Raw genomic sequence first — 25,116 nt, forward strand, 5'->3', positions numbered from 1 at the left:
GAACTCTTCTTTTAAAGATACTCAATGCAGACTTTAAATAGCAGAAAAGCAGTTAAAGTGCACACCAAAGAGTGTGTCTTAATAATAAGGAATTGCTAACCTTTGTAGCACTTACATTTATTTTCCTTGAAGCCCCTGTGCACCTTGTTGACATCATTTCCAATGTTTAAAATATGTATATATTTTTACTCAGTCAAAAGTCAAGAAGCCGGTTTGAGGGCCATTTTTCTTTCCTGCATCAACCTTTGCATGAGTACAAAAGTGCTCATAAAAGGTTCATTTTTTAATCAATAAGCTTCTAAAATTTATTTCAGTCTCATACAGATATAGACGACACCTTAAAATCTGTAAAGTTGTATAAACCCAGTGATTTAATTTACCATACCATCACTCCCAAAGAAAACAAAACACAAATTTACAGCTGAGGAATTAGTGAATATTTGACATCTTTCACTGGACAATAAGTTTATTAAAGTATTTAATCATTTGTATGGTAGCACATTCTTTCCTTAAAAGTATCCCTCTGCCACAAACTAAAATAAACACCCTTAACAATCAGTTTCAGGCAAATTACCAGGACATCACTGACAGCTCTAGTGCATTGCAACACAATAAACACAGCAGAATGACAAAAGCATTTACAGTTTGGTCACAACAAGAGCAAATGGTTTGAAAATCATTTCACTCGACAGTCAGACAGAAAATCATAGCGATAACTTAATAGTGCAGTTCTGGTGTTTGCTGAGACAAAGGAGTGACAGGTTCTAAACACAATGATGACTACCGTCTGTACGGATGGGCTTAGAGTAAAAACAAAGAAGCATCCATCACACAACCTTCACATTCAACGACCAACATCCAAATTCATCCAAATGTCATAAAAGGATAAAACAGGAGATCAAATCTTTACCACATGACAGTTAAAAGGTGTGTATCATCAATAATGCACAAAGTAACATGTCTGACCTTTTATAATAAATATGATAAATCACACCGCTTTATACATTCAGTAACATTTCAGTTTTTTACCATTTTCTGTCTCGTCACATAAGCAGCTCTGCCATCTTTGGAGGGTCCGTCAGTCAAAGGCAACTCATTAGTCTGGAACACACCAAATACACTCTGCATTACAACATTATAACAAGACTCCAGTTCACATAAAAAAGCTTTTTTTTTTTAATGCATTTTGATAATCTACTGTGCCCTTATAGTTTTGTTTCAAGGTTTGTGTTTCTTGGGTTGCTATGGAGACAGGAGAAGGAAGTTACAATGAAGAAAGGCGACATGCTTAGATACATAATGAGCCATCTCTGCTTCGATCTGAGCAACACTCCTACCATGAAGCAGTGATAACACAAGGCTGATCTCTCATACTGCTACTTCCTTAAAGCAGCCCGGACCAAAAACAATGGATCAAATGAGTGTGCGGCCTGCTCGGCATGACGAACCCACGGAGGAGTGTCATGACTCTGCAGTTTTCATCATCCTCATTTGGAGTTGTAGAGTACCGTGCAAAAGTCTTGAGCCACCCCTGATTGTTTTCTATTGTGTCGTGATTATTGGAAATATTTGCAGCAATTTATTTAAATATGTGCAAACGTAAAAGGCTAAAACAGAGTTTGTACATCCATATCTGGTCTGAGCACCTTTATTCCTAAACACAGCCTGACCCCTCGTAGACAAGCTTTCTTGTCATTTCTTTAAAGCCTGGTTTATAGTCGGTAACGCAAGACGCAACGCAAGACGCAAGACGCAACGCAAGCCCTTGCGCGGTTGCAAGCCCCCCCTTGCGTGCTTGCGTGTGTCACCTCAATTTTCTAAACTTTACGCAAGACGCAAGCACAAGCCACTGGCTGTGTTCGAAACCGCCTACTACTTGAAAACGGCATACTCATCGATCTGACAGTATGCAGAGCGTTTACACACAGTGCACTTCACTCCTGTCCGAGCCCAAATCAGCCAGCCTGAAAAGCTGATTTCCCTTAAGCTATAAACTCTGTAAATATATAACTTTAGCAACATTTGAAACATTTTCAGGCAAGAAAGTAGACGTTTAGACCCCCAAGGTGTTGAAAATCTGACAAAATACCGGCTATTTACAAGAAGAAGAAGCATGAATCCACTCGAAGAGGTCCTGGCGGTGAATTTGCTTTCATCATAGTAGGCTTGTCATTGAAAAAACCCGCTACTCCACCTACTGTCCTGGCGGTGAATCGCCACGCAGCACACGCAAGCGCCGACAAAGCAAAATGAAGTATAAACGTCTCGAGCCATTAACATACGCGCAAGACGCAAGCGCAAGGGCAGTTAAAAGAAGTATAACTCAGCCTTAAGTAGTCTCCAGGAATAGTTCTCCAGGCTTCTTGAAGGACATTTTAAAGCTTTTCTTTGGGTGTTGGCTGCTTTCTGTTTGGGGTCTGAGGAGGATTCATCCCTCCATAAGACCCATTGCCACTGATTTTCCTTCAGAAAGCCCAGAGAACTATAATGAACCTGTGCTGTAAGACCACTTTCTAAGATTAAAAAAAAGTCTGGCTGCTTGGAAGCTAAATATAAAGAAATGAGGGGCGGATCAAGACTTCGGCACGTGTACTTTAAATCTGGCCAGCTGATGAATACAGTGCGGATGAGAAAGAACCTCTAACAGTAAAATTGCTAGCCAGAAAATATTAACAAGCCAAAAGTGGCAAAGCAGTGTAGAGTTTAGAGGAACAGCAGAGTCGGGGGATAATTCTGTGTTAGCACTCATACACAACCTGTCAAATGAGTCATTTTTGGAATACAAATATTGATTATAGCTTCTGTTATGACTCAAATCCTTTCAGTGGGATCTTTAACTCACAAAAATGCCTCGTAAAAGAGACAACGTAAACTCATCACTTACTGGAAAGCGACTCCACATTCGTGGCTTTGGACACATCCAGCCCAGAGTTCTGTTTGGGCCGGGCCCCGAGATCCTGCACGTCTCTGGCAGGATTCTGGTTCTCATCCAGAGATCTTTGCTCCATCTCTGGATTGTAGTGCCCCTCCTCTTCTGCCACCATCTTCTCCACCCTCTCCATTAAGCGCCCCACCTGAGGGTTCTCCCCAAATATGGAGTTGTTAACAACAAAGTATCTTTTCTTACATTTCTCCAGCACCCACTGCAGTTCTTTGCCCTCTCTGCGAATGTACCTCTCGATGGAAATGGTCCGCAACACCTCCGCCCAGGTGAACACCACAATCGTGTGCCTCCAAACATGCGCCCCAAAGAGGCTCACATGCTCTTCAATGCGTGCACGGTCCACTTCTGTGAACATGCCTACAGGGATGACTAGCAGGAAGGCATGAGGACCAGGAGGGCTAAGCGAGGCACCTCTAACAAGCTCCTTTTTATAAGAGGGTGGTGTATCCTGGGCAGAGAACCAGCCTGGAGTGTCCACCACAATCACCTGCCGCCCCTCTACCTCCGTCTCCCTTGTAACGCAGAACTCGGCCGCTCGTTCCAAGTGAAACTCCTCCCTCCCAATGATGGTGTTGGCTGTCAAGCTCTTCCCCGGCCACCTCCAGCCCACCACCACCAGACGAATTTCTGGCAGATGGCTGACCACCTGGGCTGCAGCTGCCGTCTTTCTGGCCTCCTCCAATGCACAAGCATCTCCGGCTAAGGTCAGTAAGTCCATAAATATTAGTTAGTATGCAAAAGGCTTCATCCAAAAGCACTCAGCAAGTTTAGGAAGTCCTTATACCAGTTATACCAAAACAGTTTGAGCTACATTGTTTGATTTGTTTGGCTGCTAAGAAGGTCAATGCTGTTATACTTTCTATAATATTTTCTTGCAAAATGACCATTTGTACACATAGCAAACAGTTATCAGACTTTACTTTATGAAGAATGAGACATGAAGAGTTCAAATTAACACCAGACCTGCAAGTGAAGAACTCCCCAAAAACACAACCCTGGCATTTTCTTTTTTCTTTTAGTTCCTCTTTGTTGGAAAGTTCCTCATTCAAGGACCCGCTCTGATTTTCATTTCCAAAGTATGTCCTTCCTTAAGTTAACTTCACCGTCTCTGCCAAGTCTCCACCTGTGAGCCCCGCCCACTCCCATCCACCCTGCCAGACCTGAAGCCATCTTGAGGTGGAAATGTCAGCTGTACTGCACACTCAGAGCCTCTGTGCTTAAACCAACAGGTGTTTTGCCCAATACAGCTGAATAAGACCTCAGAAAAGTGTGTCAAATTGTTTTTTTTTGTTTGTTTTTTTAAAAAGGAGGGCATTATAGGTCTCCTTTAAAGTATGACGTTGCTTGAATTATTTGTGAAATTCCACAATGGAAAAACGTGTTCAAACACAACAGGAAATATAAGGATATAGGCCTATATATGTATATGGCCTTTGTATTGTCCTTTTCCATCATCTTCATTTGCATAATCGTATAGGTTTATGATGTCTAAGTTTTCCATCCTCCTGTGCTATTTAATGTCTTTTTTTTTATTGTAATTTAATTTGGAAATGACTGTCACAGTACACATGAAAAAGAAAATCTATACATTTCTGAACCTCTAGGTTGGTCTTGTTTAACATGTCTTTGCTCTCAGAAAGTGTGGAGCTCACAAAAGATCCTATTTTCTGATCATCTTTCAGCCCTCTCTGCACTGCCATGTCACAGAAGAGGACCATATCTTCACTTCTGATCACTTTTTCAATTGGTTTAATCTTGTGCTGCTCCCAGCCTAAATTTTTCAGCGTTTCCTTATATGGAAAAGGCAAAGAGAGCGTTTTAATTCCTATAATGCAGATGATATTTGATACCGTTTAAAGCATAATCGTGTGTAAAGTGTAGTTTCGAAAAGGTCATGTCCTCAGCATTTTGATTTTGGAGACCTACAATTAAGTCAAAAGTGTTGTACCGACTTGTGTATGTAATAAGGAAGTTGATTTACTCATGAAAATTTTTCGAATAACACACTTTACACGTCAGTTATCTATTAAATGTCAATGATGTAATTAATTAAAGGGGAAATATTAAATGTACATGACCTCCAGCTACGCGACAGTGTATGGTTTCAGAGAATGTCGGATAAAGTAGAAAAACAATTGTTCGAGCTGTTTTCTATCAGCTACATATGAAACGTGCTCAGATCCGGTTCTGTGGTTTAAACTGAAACTGTTTGCTAACTTTAAGCTAGTTTTAACAGCCGAGAAAGACGCCCATTCATTTTTTACAGTCTATAAAGTAACCGCATAACAAAAAATCCTTCTCACCTGTCGTCTGAAGTGGTTTATTCGCTTCCATGTTTAGTTTTATTTCGAGCCGATGTATTTAGGGGTCTTAATTCGCTTTGGGCGGGTCGTTTTTCGAAGAACTTCCTTCTGATGACAGAAGTTACCGGATAACCGGAATCTACACACGCTACTTCCGGTTATCACCTTCAGATTAAGGGCACAACAGAAAAACCGGAAGTGCTGAACAAATCACGGACTACAGATGCAGGGCATCAAATAGGCTAAATGTCAATGCTTACTTTCATAAACGGTAAAAGAAACCGCAAACGTCAAAGTCAAGCTCAGTGCCAGAACACTTTCATAGAGGTCTCCAGATTGAGGTCATCACTTTCATTGGAGAGACACAAAAAACTAAACAGCATTATTATGTTTCCTGTGCGCAGCTGTTGGGCAAACAGTTTTTTTTTTTTAGTCTCTCATGATTTCTAAATGCAGGCATGACTCTCGTGGAGTAGTGGACCATGTTTATGTAACCCTCGATTAATCAAGTGAGATCAAGAGCAGTTTTTATCATTAAGTTTTCTATAACTGTTGATAAAGCTCATGAGAATATTATATTTAAACTACATGAAATGATTAGAGATCGTTTTTACTCAACTCAATTTTAGTTATTCATTATTCTATTAATCCATTCATTTTAGCTAGTTTCACTTCTTGGCATGTGGGTTTGATCTTAGACTTTCATCTACCCCCAATGTTTCCTCATAGCAAATCTTGAAGATAAATGAGATCTATATGTGATAGTGTGTGTACTCAGTTTATCGGTTCTTAAGCCCCCAGTATTAGTTTAATTGTTTGTTTTTATCAATTCAGTACACAGTCCTTTTGTCTGGGGACAGAAAGCAAACCTGATCCTGAAAATTGTAATGCACCAGAAAATCTGTGATGTAAGGGATGACGTGAAACCCTTTAAAGCTTTAAAGACAAACAGCAGTTTTTAATATATGATCCACTTTTCTGGTCTTAGCGAGGACTCATCGAGCAGCTGTCCGATTCGTCTGTTAGGCAGACGGCCTGAAACAGTGAAAGATAAATGCATGGAGCATCTTTTTCAAATCACTCCGACACATTAGTCCTTTATTGTTTTAGTAATAAAGCGACATATTTACAGCATTTAGGCAAAATCTATGATTTTTTTACAGATGCATGACATACAGTTCCGTCCTATGAAGAAGAAGAAAGAACAAACAAAAAAAACCTTGGTCTTATATCCTTAAGGCCTATAAAAAGTAGTTTTGTCTGTAATTAAGTATTATCACAAAAACAAGAAAACAGAATACACACACAGGGAGATGAATCTAAGGTACAGCTTATTGACTCCTTCACTTTTTTTTTTATTGTTTTGATAAATATAAACAGTAAAGTAGCACCAAAAGACAAGAAAAAACATTTATCAATCCAAAATTACATAACTTAATTTCCCTAAAAACCTTCAGCAGTATGAAAAGTCAAATAAAGAGACAAAAGGAGGTCCGATTAAAGTCTTCTGTGTTTTTTTGTGGGCATTAGAGGCTGTCTTAAGTTGCCCAGTATGCCAGCATTTGCATGTCGTCATCATCTTCGACCCTTTTCTTGGTAGCTGTTAAAAAAAAAAATAATAATAATTGCAGAAACATTTAATAACCTTGCTGTTAAATCATCACAAGTCCAAACTTTTTGTTGCTGATCAGCTCCATTATTGAGAGCAAAAATAATCATAGTGGCTATTCTGGGATTAATGATCTTAAAATATTATTTTTGTGCACCATCGGACATTTTTCTTTGAGTGAAAAAAAACAAAGAAGAAGAGGGTGGAATTTCCCATTTTCTTTCTTTTTAAAAATAATACAAATTTTTAAAGATTAATTATATACACTTCTTGCTTTTACCCACTAGCGACATTTCGCAGGTGAAATTGTCTGACTGCTTATGACTAAATGCAGCGTTTTATGTCCGTTCTGTGTGAAGGACTCACTTGCGCGCTGACCGGGCCGTGATGAGGGCAGTTTGGAGCTGGGAACGCTGGGCAGCCCGCCCATGCTCTCCACACTGTTCTCCAGCTCCTCCTGCTGCAGCTCCTCCAGCTCTGCCAGCAGCTCGTCCTAAAACACGTCGCATGCAGGAAACGGATCAACGGGGGAGACACAGGAAGTGCCTAACATATTTTGAAATCTGGATCACAAGAAAAAAAAAAAAAAAAAAAAGGGAGGAAAATGGAAGCAAACCTCATCAAACGTCTCCCCGAAAGATCCAGAGATGGCTTGGCTGATCTCTTGGGCCACGTCCTGTTGCTCTGTGATATCCTGCATCATATCCTCTATCTTGTCAATGTCCCTGAGATGAAAAAACAGACACATTTCAGTCTTGAAATCAAGTTTAAACTTATCATTTTGTCTATATGAATAACTGAAATGTTCAGCAGCTTCCCTCATTCCAAATGGTTACAAAAAAATGTTTATTTAAGCACCACTTCAACACTTTCTTCTCTTGTATGACCAGGTTCTTACATGTTCTGGTGGACCTGCTTCATGGCCTTGGCAGCGTAGCCCATGTTCTTCAGGACCTCCGTGTTGGTATGTGAGTTCTCCAGAGCTTCTCTCTGAAACTCGATGGTGGAGAGCGTGCCGTCGATCTGCGTCAGCTGCTGCTCATAGCGCTTCTTCCTCTTCAGGGCCTGCAGGGCGGCTGGCACAGAAAGGTCAAACAAGTCACTTGCGTGCAGTTCTCACTGATAACTTCATCCTGTCGAAGTTTTGGGCGTGAGCAAAGAAAAGATACGTGGTTCCTCCCTTTGCATGGTGAGGTTTATGTTTAAGTCTCGGTGATTAACTGAGCAATGCCGCTAAGAAAACAGCCAACACTGGGCAGTGCTGTAAGCCCTCTGCACAAGGAGGGAGACTTCCACGTTGCTCATTTGTTACAAGCTCCTTGCACATGCATTTAAATACTACTTAGTCTGTCATGCGTAAATCAAAGCAATGCCCTATGTTTCGTTGGAAATAAACTGATTAATAGGTCATAAAACACAATGGTACAGGTGTCAAGTTCAGTTTAAGCCCCCAGTTTATGTGTTGTTTTCATAAACAGGAATTAAATAACTAAATGCTAAATCAAATGGAAGTCAACCAAAACGACGAAAGCCCTTAATGCATTTAAGGAGATTTACTTTGACAGAAAAGAAAAAAAGTCAAACATCCACTTTTAGGCTACAGTGCACAAGATAAAATCTTGTCTGAAGGTGTAACTACTGTGTCAGTGCCTGAGCTGGATAGCAGGTGCACAGTCCTTGGACATACCCCTCTTGTTCTTTGTGCCATGCTTCTTGGCTATCGTTATTTCTTGTTGAATCCTATTCTCCAAGTACTCCTGCTTCTTCGTCAGCATTTCCTCCGTTTCCCGGAGTCTGTGAATGGCGTCCTGAGGAGACGCTCCTCCCCGCGACCGGTGGTGTTTGGACTTTGAGGAGCTTGACGAACTCGAACTCGAGCTCGAGCTCGAGCTCCCCTTGAAAAGCTTCGAGATTTTACTCATTTTGGAGGCTTTGCCAGTAAATTGTGAGGATATTTAAAACATTCACAACTCTTTCGAGTCCGAGAGCAGCTTTCCTACGACAAAGGCGGGTGTGTTGTTGATTTTCCAGCTCGACGACTTTATGCATTCAGTTCAAACTAACCAGTGAGCGCACCTTTCACCATTACCTGTGACGCATTGATACCTGACGCCCATCGCCCTCTTTCTATCCGGACCTATTTTGTCCACTATGAAATTCGGTCCAGATAGGCTGATAAACTTTTTAACTCAGGTGATCAATAATAGAACATTTTTGTTCCATGTATAATTGTGTTTAGAAAGTTAATAAATGCGTGTAAACTCGCAACGATGAAGAAAAATAAAAGTACTAAAAAGTTGGAATTTGCTTTCACTCGACAAAGCGATGTAAATTATGTCTTATGTGTAAAAAATATATAGGTTGAAGGTTTAAATGATTGTTTTTTTTAAAAAAGAAGAAGTTCTTAAAAACTTTGTCACGTGACTTGTCTGTTGAGGGTCAAAGTTCGTGTTGACGTGATCGGCAGACTCACTGCTATCTAATGGCTGAATTAAACATTGGGAAGCATTGTCAGATCGATTCCTGCAATCTGAAAGGTCTGTTGAGGTTTCATCCGAATTATAAGAAATAAAGATATTGAAGCGTGACTTTTTCTCTGTTTTCATGAAATGAAACACGCCTAACGTTTGCATAGCTCGTTCATCAGCTAGCAGACGTTAGCTTAATTAGCACGCAGGCTAACCGCTAACTTGGTAAGCTGCTCTTCGTGACGCCAACAGTCAGTGTGTTAGCATTGCATCCTCCAAAACCAAATATCTTTATCATGAGGAACATTTACCCGTACTGTGACTTGGTGGTTTTTGTTAGATGTTTTAAAGAAGAAAGATGTAGGTTAATCAAGCTCAGTGAAGTCAGAGCTTCTGAGTCCTTATTATGAAGTTTTAATCAGTTCAATAAACTTTGTACAATTTATTGGTGAATTATCCCTGTTTTGACTATCACATGATGTCATTTCTACGTTGTTCTTTTAGATTTTCTTCCATTTGTTTGTGATGCATGTAGTGGTGTTTACTGGTAAGTTTAATCTTCCTCTCAGTTAAGTTTACTTGAAAATCTTCAGACCTTCAGTATTTGATGTACTTTCTTTGGAAAATGTATCCATAACTAGATGTGTCTGACTAATACATGAGCATGACTGATATTACTGGTTGATCTGACATAAAATATAAAGCTAAGTACAGCACCTTTTTTATTTTAAGTGTTTAGTGACAGTTTTCAAGCATAAAATACCAAAGAATGATCTGAGCATTTAATTTGTGAAGATAAGCTCTCTTCGTCTTGTATAAAATCACATTTAAACTGACGGTGACCTATTCAGATTAGCAGCATGTTTGTTCTGAAATGAGGCAGATGTAAAGAAATATTGACAGTGGGTGCACTGAGTAACTTTTGTTTGCTACCTTTCACCTCTGATAATTTCACTTTTTGATGAAATGTGTGTTTTCTTCTGACTCCTACAGTCTTGAGCACAGAAGCAGAGAGGCCCACTCCTGTTCAGAGGTAGATCGTACTGTCATGTGCTGCCTGTCTTTCTTTGATAGAATCAGCACAGCTGCTGTTACAATTCCCCAAACTGTGAACCAGATATAGACTGTGTGTATTTTTTTTAATTTTGTTCACAAGCTTATCTTCTTTTTTTTTTTTTTTTGTCTCAGGAGCCAATCAAAAGGGAATCCCGGACTGCAGGTGGCAGCAAAAGCTATCCTTGCTCATTTGAAGACTGCAAGGGAAAAGAGCTGCTTCCAGTTATATGTCCACAATGTGAAAAACACTTCTGTTTAGCGTAGGTTGACTTGTTTTCATTTCTTTCATTCTCTGTTTTACAATGCAAAACAATCTTTTTGAGCTGATCTATGCTCATGTAGTCTTCAAACAGAGGGGTTTAAAGAAAGCAAGGGTTTACTGTATATACATGTTTCACTGTTGGGAAAAGTGTTTATTTTCTTCTTTCTTTACAGCCATCGTCATCAAGATGATCACAAATGTGAAAAGTTGGAGGTCCAAAAGCCTCGAATGGCAGCCACCAAAGAACTGGTGCAGAAGATTGTAGGTCAGTGAGGACATTATTCTGTCTGCCACTCCTTGATCCACATAGGCTCAGCATTAAACTAAATGACCTTTATGACCAATTCACACATTTGAAAGATGCCTTTATGGCTCTCTTTTATGACTGCTCAGAGTCAAAGAGTGGATCCAAAAGCAAAGGGCGCAGAGGAGCAAAGAATGCTGCAACTGCAGCGAAGGTAGCGCTGATGAAACTGAAGCTGCATGCTGCAGGAGACAAGGGGCTGCCACAGGTAAAACCAAGCACCTATGGCTTTAAGTTTTAAATTTCACATTTTCTGTTGCATATATTTAGTGGAGCAACTGTCATTGTTTTTGACCAACTTTCTTTTTTTTTTTTTTGGTTTTCTAGACAGAAAGAACCTATTTTCAGGTGTATCTTCCCAAAGAAGCCAAAGACTGCAGCCAGCCCATGTTCTTCTGCTCTAAATGGAGTGTGGGGAAAGTGGTGGATTATGCAGCCTCACTAGCCGACCTCAAGAACAACAATAATGTACTGACAGCGAAGGTAACGTTAATGATAATCACAGTAAACATAATTAGCACATTTACAACAACCACTACAGCAGCTGATCAGCTTCCTTCTTTCTTGATTTGCCTTATTACTTGATCTTGTTCTTTAAAACAGTTTCCTCCACAGGTATGAATGGATTGTCGCTCACATGTTAATGCTGGTGTTCTATGAAACTACTTTTTTTGCCCACAGGTGCAAGCGAGCTCTGTTCTAACAGGAAGCTATTTACCCTATAGAAAATAATTTCCCTATAGTGATACTTCATGTGCTCTTCCACGCAAAATAAAAGTTTGATCCTCCCTTATGTATACACTGATTCTCATTATTCTATTGAAGGTGTTGATTATTTAATGCGGGTGAGGATGATTCAACTTTTCCCCAAACTTGAGATGTATTTTACATGTCTCCATATTGAGCCTGTCTCTGTTTCATTTTCAGAAGCTGCGGCTCTGTCATCCTCAGACAGGCGAGGCTCTCCAGATGGATGACGACCTGCTGTCGCTGCTGGCTCATCCAGAAACTCCCCTACATAATGGGGGTAATCTGATAATAGAGTATTTGGACAATGAGTGCACAGGCCTGGAGAATGTTTTGGACTACATTACCCAGACCTGATTAACCAACAACAACAACAACAACTACTGTATGGATGCGCTCTGTTTGTATTTATGCCAATAAATTGTTTTATTTTGAAGATGTGAATTTCGGTAGTATATGTAGTTGAAAGAAAGTCTACTAGATATTTCAAATATTAAAGCTGCAGTCTGCAACTCTTTTTCAAGCATAATGCCTGGAACTGTCCGGGGATTCTGAAAGTAGTACATTAAATACCCCAATACAAAAAAAAATGAGTTCTCTAGGTCCCCTATATGTCCCGCTAGGTCCCTCCAAAGCCAGCAGGTTTGTTTACAAAATTGCAGACCGGACCTGTAAAAGGTAACCAATCAGGTTACGAGCTGGGCTCTGTTGCCTGTCAATCACCGGTTGTGCACGCGCGATACAAGGTAGGTTCGTCCCCACGCTTATTTATCTAGACTATTGAACTTCATTACGGGCTAGTCTACTTACTGTGTCTTCCATGATCGCAAATGACAGGTGAGTTGATGAATGAGGAGTCGTGTACACGCATCTGGCGTGCACACAGACGTGCACGAGTTCTCATGTGTTTTGATGGGGCGGGACAGGAAGTTGAATAACTTTTTATTTTTCGATTAAAAAATAAGCATTTCTTGCATTTTGCGACTACGGAGGTCACCGTTTTCAACTTCAAGCGTTCTGATAGATCATGTAAACTCTTAAAATGCCAAAGATTAGGACTTTACGTATGACAACAACAAATCCTGCAGACTGCAGCTGTAATTGAAAATTTACATATAGTTAATGCCATTTTACTCTTTAATTTATTAGTGCCAATATTTAAATCGTTAGCCGACCCAGGTGGGACTTGAACCCACAATCCCCAGCTCCGGAGGCTGATGCCTTATCCATTAGGCCACCGGGCCACTTAGTGGATAAATAAAACAGATTGATTACTAGATTTTATGGGTATTCTGTCTTGTTTTGTAAAAGTCTCTTCGATGAAAACAAACAGACAACAAAAATCCCATTGAAACATTGATATTGCAGAAGAAAACCATTGTTGAATCATACAATACTTTATTCGAAAAAGCATGACTATCTGAAGGCTTGAAATCATGGGTTATAAATGCCCTTGATCGCACTAAACCCTCTGAATCTGTTCTTGTATCAGCACTTGAGCTCTCCAATTACAGAGCATTAGCGTGGAATCGAACACGTTGTAGCCAATCACGGCAGGCACAATCTATATTGACAGGTTGAAACGGCCAATCACAATGGAGCATGAACAAAAATTACAAAAAAGGGCGGGTCTGTCAGTGAAGTGTATATAAATAAAAAGGGGCTGGACCGTCTCGTACAGAAGGTATCGTTGTTTTGATGAGAATAGGGCCGCTCTTGAAGTAATCGACAAATTGCAGCAACATTAACCAGTTATATTTTTTGTTATTAGGCTAGGTAGCTATTCGCTGCTTTTCTGATCGAGTCGCTTAAAAAACAGCGACTTGATCCTGCTAATATTGATTGCTTTGTTAAATCAGGTTGAAAGGGATGCCGCTGCAGATAGATTCCGACGGACGCCAACAGTCTTTGGATTTAATCTCATCGCATTTAATCGGGAAAAGCAGTTTCTCTATAAAATTAAAAGGCCTCAGAATAACTCATTCTCGACCGAGTCCTTCTGAAAGATACTCAAGCTCAAGTTCATATTAATAGTGCGGCTCTGAGCAGAAGACGGAAGCAAAATAATTTGCGAGCTAACAACTAGCATTAGCTGGTGAACAACAACAGCGGGACGTTAATCTTCGACAACCGGTTTGTTACAGAGGTCAAGTCTCCGACCGTTAAGGGGACTGTTTGGCTTTTGAGACCATTGCAGTTTTCCTGTGGTGAAAATATTTGACGGTAAGTGAATTAAATCGACGTAGTGAAACAGGAAGACACACTGGGTTCAGAAAGGTGGGGGAGGGGCGGCGGTTTCTGTTCGCGTAAACGGTGTTTTGGTCTCAAATCTGTCCTCATGGGGCGCTGCTTCCACACGGCATTCATTAATTGCATTGACGGCTGTTTACCTCCTGTTAAAGGCTTATTTTGTTGTTCAATTTTAAAAGTCAACGCTCCAAATATATTTATGAATGCTTAGTCTATTTCTCTTCTGTTTTTGTTGCAAAGTATTGAGGCAAATCCAAGTAGAGTAAAGGTCTGCCTATTGTCCAAATGTGACTTAAGTCAACAAACTGTTCTCTTTATTTCCAGACAGCCATGAAACTGTTGGAAAACTCCAGCTTTGAAGCTCTCAGCTCCCGGCTGTGTGTTGAAACGGGGGAGTCTCGCATATTTGGCAGGTAAGGAGAATGCCACAGTGGTGCACTTGCAGTCACTTCTACATCAACACATTATCATCTTTTAGGTAATAGCAGGCATAATGGACTCATACGGTCTGCCAAAACTCTACTTTACTTGAGCGTCACACCAGACTTCAGCTGTGTTCCTCCTTTTTTTTTTTGACGGAGATGTTTTTTTTTTTTTTTATACATTTGGATTTAATCTCATCGCATTTAGGGCGTTTTGCATTTCGGTTTTGCATGCAAAAGCCTGCCGTTTTAGAGATGTTTTTAGTTTAACTGCTGTTGTTTCAGTTGAGCAGACACAATCCAGGATCTTTAGGCATTTAAACATGAACTGCACAAATTCATACAGTCTTGTCTTAGAGCTCTAAATGCAAACAAAAGTTGGATGCTTGATTTTTGTGGCTGTGAAATAACACCAAGGCCGCTGTAATGGGCATGTACAGGGGCTCGAGTTCACGAAACATGGGATTGGATGTGTAAGGAGTGTAAAGATGCAGAGATAACTCTTGCTGTCACAACCGGGGTAGTAGGGCAAGCAGCCAGCTGCGGGTTATGCAATGTCTGAGCAATTTACTACTCTAAAGACCTACAAAGTTATCTGACCATACTTTTTATTGACTCTGCAAACTGTAATGTATATCGGTGCGCTTTGGGTTATGTAAACCCTCCAGCTGAGTCCAAAGATACAGATGCAGTGTTGGTGTCATTACATAAATACTGGTGGGCTGTAGAGTTATGCTGCCCAGTCAGTGCAGAGTTTGACGAGTGGGTGGCGAAACCGAGCTATGCTGGTTGTGACCGAGAGTGACGCAGTTCACCGTGTCCTCTCACAGCGCTCTGTGGTTATTTTGGAGGATGTTGTTAAGACTGTGATGTGTGTGTGTGTGTGTACATGCACACACACACGTTACATGATAACTGAGTGCTGCAGCCAGGGCTGCTTAGTGGATTAGCAGTGCGGTTCATCATTGTGGTACAGCTGTAGCCAAGAGTGGGCTCCAGCTCTAGAGATTTGCTACAATTTTCTACTTTTTTTCTTTTTTGCATTTATTTGAATTTTATGTTGCACAGTGTTTTTGCAGAATGCACTAGTTAGCTGTTAGAAGCACCGTTTTATGTTAATAAAAGACGGTACGCAAATGGCTTATACATGATGAATAAATACGTGAGAGCCGTCATTAGAGATTGTGTGCATGTTGTGTGGATCTTGTGTCCTTGCAGTCATCTGGTTACCCGCAGAGTTTTGTTGGCAGGTCAGCTGTGTTGTGTTGGAAATATGAGCGCTGCTATTTCCACAGTGTTGTCCTCTGATGTTCCTATAGTTAGCCTTGCAGGGTCAGGAAGGGTCTTGATAGTCAGTCAATCCCAAGCTGCACTGCCATGTGCCCTTGTGTAACCTTTGCATGGGTGTGGGCAAAATAAATGACTCCTGTACCAGTGGTGTCTGACCCAGAAACATGAACACAGAAGACTCGTCAGGGACTCATAAGATAAACGTGTGTCAAGGTCTAGTTTTATGTGCTGGATCCTTTGTTGTGTTTTTTTTTTTTTTTTTTCCTTTTATTGAACCTTTTTTTTTCTTTTCTGTTTTTGTTTCATAGAACAGACGTATCAGTTAGTAAAGGAAATGAACAGATGAGTGCAACTATTTGGTACACCCATTGAGTATTTATTTGTGACGTTATCAAAGAGCGGGTGATACGGCTTTAGATTAAGTCGATAAACACGCGTTTCAATGCCCTGAACTGGCTGTGGTCGGTTACATAAGGGCATGATTGAGTCTGATGGACTGAAACTGTAATTTAAAGTGATTCAGCCAACATTTTCACCCACATTAGCTCTTCCGTTGTTTATTTGGACACATTTCGTTTAGGACACGAATGTTTTTTTTATTACTCTTTGTGCCCCGCAGGATCGAGAGCTACTCGTGCAAGATGGCAGGAGACGATAAACACATGTTCAAGCAGTTCTGCCAGGAGGGGGAGCCGCACGTCCTGGAGGCGCTCTCTCCCCCTCAGTCCACTAGCGCCACCAGCCCTTCACAGTGAGTACTGCAGTCCTGATCAGTGGACGGGATGGCGGGCATGTTGAGACGGTTTACATTGAAGTTTTTATCTAACTTTATTGTGCAGGCTGGGGAAGAGCAGTGAGGATGGGGAAAACCCCCTGAGTGACAAGTGTTGCAGGAAGACTCTCTTCTACCTCATCACTACGCTCAACGAGTCCTTCAGGCCGGACTATGACTTCAGCGCTGCACGGGCTCACGAGTTCAGCCGAGAGCCCAGTCTCAACTGGGTCAGTATCCCTGCCGCTCTGCAGCAAAGTCATATTGACGAATTGAAACGGCTGAGTGATAATTTTCATGTGTTTTCTCTCCTTATGCAGGTGGCTAATGCAGTGAACAGCAGCTTGTTCTCAGCTGTGGGAGAGGAGTTCAACTCTTTGGGGCCCGACTTGTGGGACGCCGTCGACCATGAGATCAACCTCCAGAGCTGTGACATTTACAGGTGGGTGTTGAGGTTGTCCTTGCTGCAGAAACGCCCCCGCTTCAGTGTCAGTGAACCTGTTATAATCTCTATTTCTGCTCTCAGCTACAACCCGGATCTGGACTCGGACCCTTTTGGGGAAGAGGGCAGCCTCTGGTCCTTTAACTACTTCTTCTATAACAAGAAGCTGAAGAGGATTGTGTTTTTCACATTTCGCTCCGTCAGGTCAGCAACAGCAACGCTACTAATAACCATGACGAGCTGTTAAATAATGCTGAATATGAACAATTGCTTGTGCCATTTGTTGATCCTGGAGTCGGATGAGCCTGAAAGATATTTGCATTGCCAGCTGATCAGGGAGATGTTTGAACATTTGAAAATCTTTCACACACGCAGCGTCCTGAGTGGCTATGGCCGCAATTGTCTCGATAACGAGCTGGACATGGAGCTGGATGACGAAGAAGAAATGGACGGCTTCACTGAAGACAGGTGAGACTGCTCGTCATACAGCAGGTTTTCTTGTCTGCCCTAAAAAATAAAAAAAAACCCCAACCCGCTTACATTTGTCTTCTCCTCCTTCAGGTGTCCCAAAGCTCTGTGTGTGTAACTTGTGGACGCGCCCCATCCAGAGAATATCCATATCTTTCCTCTCTGCTCCATATACTTTTTTAATTTCCTTTTAATCCGCCTCATCCGGAGCCATTTCACACTTAAGACTTATGCGTGTTTTGACGGCTTTTAGTTCGTTTGTGGCGAGCTGTGCGCCACGAGGCGGTGGACTCTGTGAAGATGACCCCTCACAGCAGCATCAAACTCATTTAACAGAATGTGAGGTTTCAACCCTGAGCTCCAATCATCAGCTGCACACATGCAGGTTTCTCCAAAGAGACCTCCTCATAGACGCTTAAATACAAGGTTCTGATGCAAATGTGTGGGAAGAAGAGACTGACGGCAAGTTGGATTTCTGGCACACACTGAAAGGAGTCTCCAAAACACACCAGCAGCCATGAAAGGTGAACAGTTTGAGTCCAACATGGCACGGAGCCGAGTCTTTAACAACCAGATGAGACTCTCTCATCAGCTATAAGCTTATCTGTTTATCGTGTGCTACCTTTGTGTTTTGTTTTGTTTTAAATGTGACAGTAATGTTACTGTGAATTTTTCCTTTGAAAAACAAAAAAACCCTACTTTTATTACTGAAACTAGTTTATGGTAGCTCTTTAACGCTCATGTCCCTGCTGGTCTGGAGCAGAATACTCCGCAGCTTAGACCAAACATTCACCATTTTACTGTTTTCGTTTTTGTGTGTTCCAGTGCAAACATGTATTTAGACATACATGTTCAATTCTTGAATGTGTTTTCCTGGTGTTTTAATTTGCTCATTAAAAGGCTTATCTAAAGAAAAAAAATTAATGTATAGTAAAGTTTAGCAGATGAGAACCTTTTAGAAATCAAGAAGCTTCTTTTGTTCCAAAAGAAAAAGGTGGAGTTATGTGTTTTAGTGACTCCTGTGCTTCTTTTTGATTGGCCCACATTTTTGCAGATGTTAATAAATTGGTCTTTCCAAAGCGGCTCCTGTCTTGTTTTCAGACACTGTGGCATAAATGCTGAATGTGTCCAGAAACGACGACAAAAGCACCGACAGGGATGAGTAAAAACAGGTTTAAAACAAACCTTTAATGAAAAACATACAGTACATGATCCAAACTAGATGTCCACAGTATGTGTTTCCTTGCTTTGTTTGCTCAAGCTAAAAGTTGTAAACCTTAATGCTGTAACGAGTCTGGTGGTAGCAGGGTTCACCTTCCGATTTCTGTCAACAAGGATGAATAACCAGACGCTGAGAGGCGCTCCCCAGCTTTTAAGTGAGACGCACCGAAACTTTTTTTTTTGGCCACTTAAAAACTTGTAAAAGCTATACAAGGTTTCAAAGTGACACGTGCATAGATCTGATAGCAAGTTTGAATTCATATACCAGATTAAAGAAGGAAACTATTTTCTTTTTGTCAAAAATCACAGGCAGACTGTCAGGTTTCCACACTTGGTCCTCCAAACACCCAGAACAACTGTTAAGGCTGAGGATCAAGTACTATGACAGCTAAGCTCATCTTTAAGCTACCAAACCACTGAACCGTGATTCAAGAGCAACCGCTTCCTATAAACACGTGGCACCTGTTTGATAGTGGCTTACACTGATCCCTTTGTTTAAAAAGTACAAAATCTATAAGAGTCAATATTATGGTGCCCAACCGGCAGCAGGAAATGAATATAATGCCATATCAGTACAAAACAGCACAAAATGCTAACCTGAACAGAAAAACAAAATCAAATAGGTTTATAATGCACCACTTAAAAATACTGTTGTTAAAACAGAGCTTTGACTTGCAGCTGAAATGACGTCGCGGAGTTAGTTTCATTTCTTCCAAAGTCACATGCCAACACTGAGCTGAAAAAAAACTAAATCTATAACGTACACAGGCTGAAAGTTTTTAAAAAATAGCATTTTGTACTTTGTCACGTTTCAATGTGGCAGCCAAGTTATGAAAGTGTGAGAAATCACCGACGGTGTAGCTTATATAAATGAAATTCTATGTAACAAACATCAACAGATGTGCTGAAATGAGAACAGGGAAAGAAAAACAAAATCAATGTGCGTTGTTACAACTTTGTGCCACCGTTTTTCCCATGAAAGCTGCTTTTACAATACTGAGTGTAATCCCTCGGTTTGTCCCCAACAAACTCGGAGGAAAAAAAAATATATATATATAAAATAAAATAACAGAGCTGCACCGTGTACGAGTCTAAACATACTCTGATATGATTTGGAGAAATGCAACATGATATGTATGTAGTGTAAATATGGACAGTCCTCTGAAATAATACTCTGCTCTGCTCGCTCCAGGTCCCTCTGAGTATTATCTGATCGTCAGGGGGGAAACACAGGCTCCACTGGAACGACTGTTTACACACGTCTGCGAATGCTGCCGTTCTGTGTCGTCTCAGTTTTAAATAAAAAGAACAAAAAAAAATTAAGAATAAGCCAGTAAGGACAAGATGATGTGCCACCTCATCGGTGGTGCAGGTAGTCAGGCCATCCGTGGCGGAGGAAGGGGCTATCTGAGTCCAGCTCTGGAGGTCATCCACTCGAGGCCTTGGCACAAACTGGAACCAAAAAAAAAAAAAAAAAAGATAAGATAAGATCAACGGTGGAAATATCGGATTCAGCAGAGATTTTTTCTAACAACAGAATGTAAACAATAAGGCAAACTATCAAAGAGATGACTGAAAACACACTGCACCTAGAGCAGGACAAAAAATATAAATCTTTTCACAAAATTTTTCAGTGCCTGTTAATGCACTTTTGTTTTTTTTGTTTTTTACCTGGTTCGCAATCGGTCGTATTTATTTCAAATGGTGTGACTGATGTGCAGATAAATCTCTGAAAACAGCTAAATCTGGTGGTTGCAGGAGTCGCAGCAGCTTCTTATGTCAGATTTCAACCTTAAATGTGGTCAATAACCCTTAAGAGTTGATGCGACAGTTAATAAATCATTAATAAAACAGTACGTGTATTTCCTTTCAACATAATCAGTATTCTGAAACAAAAGTTCAGTGTTCAGCTTCCTGGACAAAAACATTTTTTTTACTACCCTGCTGTGTTTTCCAGCTGGAGAGCAGTTAGAAACATCTGTAAGTCGGACACGGTGGAACCTTGAAGGGACTTAATAGGCATATCTCTCATACCCCTCTCCTGTTAGTGCACAGCAGGACTGTATGTGCCAGGGGTGGTCTTTGATGGAGCTCAGGGTGAGGTATTTGGAGATCTCCGCCGCACACATGCAGTCCTTCATGTCCTGTTTATTGGCAAATATCAACACAGCTGCTTTCCGCAGGTCCTGAGGGAGAATACAAAGAACAATGAAACCACAAAGCTGCTCTTTCACGCTTTCTGACCCACAAACTTTCAACAATGTGGCTGAATGGAAAGGTCAAACTACGGTGGAGTCAGAACAACCATCACAATTCTCAGTGCTGTGCGGACCGTTTCCGCACGGGGAAGTGTAATGATGGGAGTTTTACCTCATGAGCCAGCATCCTGTAGAGCTCCTCTTTAGAGATGGCCAGTCTCTCTCTGTCTGTGCTGTCCACCACCAGAATGATGAACTGCAGGGCGGGAGGCAAAAAAACCCCACTGAATGACCTCTTTTCAAAAGACATTTACAGCATGCAACACAACGGGTGGGCACTTCCGGGCCGAGAGCCCTCACAATGAGCAGCGGTGACGGCTGAGCTAATGGGCCCTCTGAATAAGAAAGAGCGTAACATGCTTTCAAACATTCCTTTGGTCTTTTGTCATTCAGGGTGGACATTGAAACCAGATCACCCACTCAAGAAGCAGAAAGGGTCACACCACGTTACCAAACATGGTTGTGACCCAGATCATGAGCAGGGTTTGACGCGACAACCTGACTTTGGAAGAAAAGGTTGAACGCAAGTCATTCAAGAGACTGCACAGTTCCTCCAAGTCTGGTGAAATGCACCAGCATGAATCTGCGTCCGCACGTTTGTGTGATCTTTACTTTTTTCACAAACATTCACTCGACTACCTTGGACCCGCCGCGTGTATGACTGGGGTCCAGATGACGTGCAGCACTGTTGGGTTACTGACTGCAGTTAAATGTGGGTGCTGATACTATGAACTAGCCTAGAAATCTAGACGCCCCTAGCGGCCGCAAATGGAATTTGCTCCGGGGCTAGTCTAGTCACTTGTGGTCGTTTTGCGAGGTTCCAAATCAAAACTTAATCGAGCCAATCAAATCGTGAGGAGCGGGGTCAGAGGCCGGGCTACCTAGTGACGACAGAGGTGCGACGTTTCAGTGTGTAGTTCCAGAGAGAGGTAAAAAAAAAAAAACAGGCTTATATAACAGCTATATTGCCTTCCATTAGCTTCCATACAGCTTTTTGCTGTACGGGTCTGGCTTGCTAGGCTAACTATGAACAGCTCTCGCTATGTACGACCCGGTTACCTGCGGTTCTCTCAAAGAAAGCAACTAAAACAAGACCAGTTTCAGCTCGATTATCTAGCAAATGCCTGTTATCATTAGCTCTGCTCCTCTCTCCAAAACAGTAACGTATATGTGTGTGTTAAACTTCTACAACAGCCAACTACCTGCATGTCAGGTGTTTGGGGGATATCTGTAAACTAAAGCTATATAAAACAGTCTCCACAAACTTCACATGGCACATGTTTATCTAACACTTAAATGTTTAAGTTAGTTTAAATTCAATAAAAATTACATGCAAAAATAAGGCAGAAAACATTAATTAGTTAGATCAAGTTAGATCAAGTCTCAGTAAAATTAAGGGTTGATACATAATCTGTTGGTTTCGTAGTGGTTCTATAAAAACAACGGACTTCTTTCAACTGCTTTTGTTTTTTTTCTCGCTCACAAATAGGTAAAAACCTGAATCTGTGGCATGAATGACTGGCCAAAGTTGAACATCTGTACAATATCCTATTTCGTGTGAAGGTTTCCGTTACATTTATGTGGTTCGGCTGTGAAAATTTGTTCAAGTTCTCGCACACATCTGCCTCTCCTGACCCCAGCTTCGCTCCTCCGACACAAGCCTTTGTGAGAAGGCTGACCTCTGACTTGGGGCGGCCCCTGTCGCCGTCTGTGCTCTGAACAAACACGCCAGCTGCCGCGCTCGGGGAGAAAACCCGCTGATGGGCAACACTCGTCCGCATAGGAGACGCCAAAAACTTCAAGAGCAGAAAAAAAAACAAACCTTAAAGAATGTTCTTACCTCTGTGTTGGAGTAGTAGGTGTTCCAGGAAGACCTGAGAGACTCCTGGCCTCCAATGTCCCACATCAAGAAGTGGGTGTTCTTAACAACTATTTCTTCCACATTGCTTCCGATGGTGGGCGACGTATGGACCACCTCGTTCATCAGACTTGATTTAAAGACATTAAAAAATATATATTTTAAAAAGTCAGCGAGTGACCAGAAATGTAGTGAAATATTTGAGAAGGTTCAAACTAGATTATACCACAAAAGTGCTTACAATTGGTAGAGGATAGTGGTTTTCCCTGCATTGTCAAGTCCCACAATGATCACTTTGTGCTCTGCAATACAAACAGTCTTTTAGCTGAGCAATTTTCATAATTGGCAGCAGAGCACGAACTGTGCTTTCAGTGTAAAAAAAACAAAACTAAAAGAAAAAAACACTACGTGGCAATGGTTATGATAATAGGTCAGCTTTCAGTCTGTACAAAATGTTCACGCCAGTCATAGCAGCACATTCAAAAATCATACAGGGTGAACGTTCCCTCCCTGCCCAGCTCTCCCCGACCTCGTGTCTGACCATTCATAAAAATCACACAGAACAGTGAGGACTCTGAATTGACCGTGAAGCAGTCAAACACGACAGACTCAACGCGGGGTCAGAGCAAGAGGCGAAAAACATCAGTGGCAAACTTTTTGACTTTTCTGACCTCCTGACACCTCAGAGGAAGGAAGCCCTGGTCAGAGGACTCGCACTTCTGATGATTAGGGTGAACTGCGATGGGTTTTGAAGGGATGATGCGTGTGCATTGCTTCCTCAAAGAGGGGTTACCCGGTTGATGATCACAAGCGGAAGAAATTTGTTACCGATAAAAATGGTTAGATTTAAATTAGCAGATTATTTTTAGGCTGAAGGTTAAATTCTTCTGCAGTTTTATAAAGGTAACATAAAAGCCAATATTCACACAGACTGCTTTACCAACTGGTTCTTCTAGGATGCACCAAGGGGCTTTACAGCATTTTCTTTAATCAAAACAAGATATTTTAAGCACATTTAACAAACTGCAGCCACCAGCACCTCTTCTCTAGTTCGTTACATTTGTGCCTTTCTAATTACAGTGTAGATTAGATGCATTTGGCTGCCGCTCAGACCACGCTGTAATCTCCTCAAGTGAGTGAAACCTGACACTGGGAACAGTTTAATCCAGAATTAGGGTATTAAACTAGGTGCCTGTCTAAGACAGGCAGCAAGAACGCACAGGCCAATGCAATTCAAACTATAAAATTCCCTTTTTTCCAGTCCCTCCACACTCAGGTGGATATTCAAATCACCTTACATTCACACAGTTAAAGCGGCCAAAGAGGAGCAGAAGACTTCTGAAATAATCGTTAAATGCTGTCCCTGTGTTTTAAATAATCATGATGAAGCAAACCGAAGCACAGAAAGGTGGATCAGGGCGAAAAGTACTACTGTAAACAACTTTTCCAGAAAGTCCACAAGTTATGCAATACGATGTGTCCTGGATAGTGAGCCAAAGCTGATTGACAACTGCATGAATACGCTCTCACAGGCTCACGCTGACTTAATGTAATCATGTTGGTTGACTAACAGATTAACCACGACAGAGGTGGATGCGGTGGATAAAACACGAGTTTAAGCGGTTGTTTTGTCATGCATGTCGAACAAAGAGACTTCGGCAGACAAAACAGCGTTGAAGTCAAAGAGATGTGTACCGAGATAGTTCGCCCCCTCATCTGTTGTTGTGGCTCTCGCTGCTCACTTTACGTTAACGTGCTAACAGTTCACATTATCAACGGTTGAGCAGCTCGCGGGTGGTTGGTGAGCCGTCACAAAAAAAATCTCCAACACCCACCTTGGTTACAAAAGAAGCTCCACAGTTTGGCGAATATGAGGCCCATTGTTTGGATCAATATCGATGTGCGTCCCGTCAGTAGAGCGACCAGCAGCTCTGAGCTTCTCCGCTCTTTCTCCGCACCGTGCAGTCCGTGGCCGGCTGCGGCTGGCTAACATTAGCTGGACGATTTTTTGTCCGCAAAATATAGCCCCAAGCTTTTAAACGCAGACTCCATACGTCACGATATAAACTAAAATGAAGCTACCGTAAGCACATATGTGGTAACGAAATAAGTCAATATCGAGTGCAGTTAAATCCTCTGCAAATCGTGCAAACACGGGCAATAGAGCGCAACGTCGAACTCCTACTGCTGGTAACGGCTTCTTCTGCCCGTTAGCTGCTGCCAGTGGTACAGTTGAAAAGTAAGTAACCCCGACTGCTCACTATCTTCCGGTTACGTGATGACGTTGAACACGTTCGTTAGATTTTTTTTCCCTATTCTCAGAGCTATATTTGAAAACCTTCCTTTAATCATTTTTTTAATCTACTGTGTTTTTGTTCTATTTAAAGACAACAAAAAGTGACACTGATTAATTGTTAATTAGCTGCTGAAAGCATTTTTTAC

At 41.5% G+C, this 25,116-nt stretch overlaps 5 protein-coding genes and 1 non-coding gene across 8 annotated transcripts; 2 read left to right on the forward strand and 4 right to left on the reverse strand.

Annotated features, from left to right (window-relative positions):
* Nucleotides 1–348: 348 nt before the first annotated feature.
* gimap4 (GTPase IMAP family member 4) lies at nucleotides 349–5,391 on the reverse strand. Of its 2 annotated transcripts, XM_075452448.1 has the most exons (3): nucleotides 5,248–5,391; nucleotides 2,885–3,643; nucleotides 349–1,101 (listed from the first exon to the last, which is right to left on the reverse strand). In XM_075452448.1, the coding sequence occupies exons 1-3, from the start codon at nucleotides 5,276–5,278 to the stop codon at nucleotides 1,097–1,099; spliced, it is 795 nt and encodes a 264-aa protein (XP_075308563.1). In that variant the 5' UTR covers nucleotides 5,279–5,391; the 3' UTR covers nucleotides 349–1,096. The 2 variants fall into 2 exon arrangements, with proteins under 2 accessions (XP_075308563.1, XP_075308562.1); XM_075452447.1 differs by lacking the exon at nucleotides 349–1,101 and having other exon boundaries at nucleotides 2,877–3,643.
* A 924-nt stretch (nucleotides 5,392–6,315) lies between these two features.
* On the reverse strand, nucleotides 6,316–8,928 carry chmp4c (charged multivesicular body protein 4C). Its single transcript, XM_075452515.1, has 5 exons — nucleotides 8,544–8,928; nucleotides 7,755–7,932; nucleotides 7,473–7,581; nucleotides 7,223–7,349; nucleotides 6,316–6,847 (listed from the first exon to the last, which is right to left on the reverse strand). The coding sequence occupies exons 1-5, from the start codon at nucleotides 8,776–8,778 to the stop codon at nucleotides 6,786–6,788; spliced, it is 711 nt and encodes a 236-aa protein (XP_075308630.1). The 5' UTR covers nucleotides 8,779–8,928; the 3' UTR covers nucleotides 6,316–6,785.
* A 337-nt stretch (nucleotides 8,929–9,265) lies between these two features.
* zfand1 (zinc finger, AN1-type domain 1) lies at nucleotides 9,266–12,129 on the forward strand. The gene is made up of 8 exons (XM_075452514.1): nucleotides 9,266–9,393; nucleotides 9,829–9,871; nucleotides 10,318–10,357; nucleotides 10,513–10,640; nucleotides 10,816–10,907; nucleotides 11,036–11,154; nucleotides 11,274–11,429; nucleotides 11,874–12,129. Exons 1-8 carry the CDS (start codon nucleotides 9,339–9,341, stop codon nucleotides 12,048–12,050), a joined length of 810 nt encoding a protein of 269 aa, XP_075308629.1. The 5' UTR covers nucleotides 9,266–9,338; the 3' UTR covers nucleotides 12,051–12,129.
* Nucleotides 12,130–12,864: 735 nt separating this feature from the next.
* trnar-ccg (transfer RNA arginine (anticodon CCG)) lies at nucleotides 12,865–12,937 on the reverse strand. Its single transcript has one exon. It is a non-coding gene; the product is annotated as a tRNA-Arg (tRNA).
* A 426-nt stretch (nucleotides 12,938–13,363) lies between these two features.
* On the forward strand, nucleotides 13,364–18,416 carry maf1b (MAF1 homolog, negative regulator of RNA polymerase III b). 2 transcript variants are annotated; one of them, XM_075452926.1, is made up of 8 exons: nucleotides 13,364–13,916; nucleotides 14,268–14,356; nucleotides 16,275–16,406; nucleotides 16,495–16,657; nucleotides 16,748–16,869; nucleotides 16,954–17,073; nucleotides 17,245–17,337; nucleotides 17,431–18,416. In XM_075452926.1, the coding sequence occupies exons 2-8, from the start codon at nucleotides 14,274–14,276 to the stop codon at nucleotides 17,453–17,455; spliced, it is 738 nt and encodes a 245-aa protein (XP_075309041.1). In that variant the 5' UTR covers nucleotides 13,364–13,916; nucleotides 14,268–14,273; the 3' UTR covers nucleotides 17,456–18,416. The 2 variants fall into 2 exon arrangements, with proteins under 2 accessions (XP_075309041.1, XP_075309042.1); XM_075452927.1 differs by having other exon boundaries at nucleotides 14,272–14,356.
* A 90-nt stretch (nucleotides 18,417–18,506) lies between these two features.
* On the reverse strand, nucleotides 18,507–24,946 carry arl8 (ADP-ribosylation factor-like 8). The gene is made up of 6 exons (XM_075452928.1): nucleotides 24,510–24,946; nucleotides 22,916–22,976; nucleotides 22,657–22,804; nucleotides 20,929–21,012; nucleotides 20,593–20,744; nucleotides 18,507–20,010 (listed from the first exon to the last, which is right to left on the reverse strand). Exons 1-6 carry the CDS (start codon nucleotides 24,553–24,555, stop codon nucleotides 19,962–19,964), a joined length of 540 nt encoding a protein of 179 aa, XP_075309043.1. The 5' UTR covers nucleotides 24,556–24,946; the 3' UTR covers nucleotides 18,507–19,961.
* Nucleotides 24,947–25,116: the final 170 nt, after the last annotated feature.

This window comes from Odontesthes bonariensis, chromosome 20, assembly GCF_027942865.1.
Source record: "Odontesthes bonariensis isolate fOdoBon6 chromosome 20, fOdoBon6.hap1, whole genome shotgun sequence".
Lineage (NCBI taxonomy): Eukaryota > Metazoa > Chordata > Actinopteri > Atheriniformes > Atherinopsidae > Odontesthes > Odontesthes bonariensis.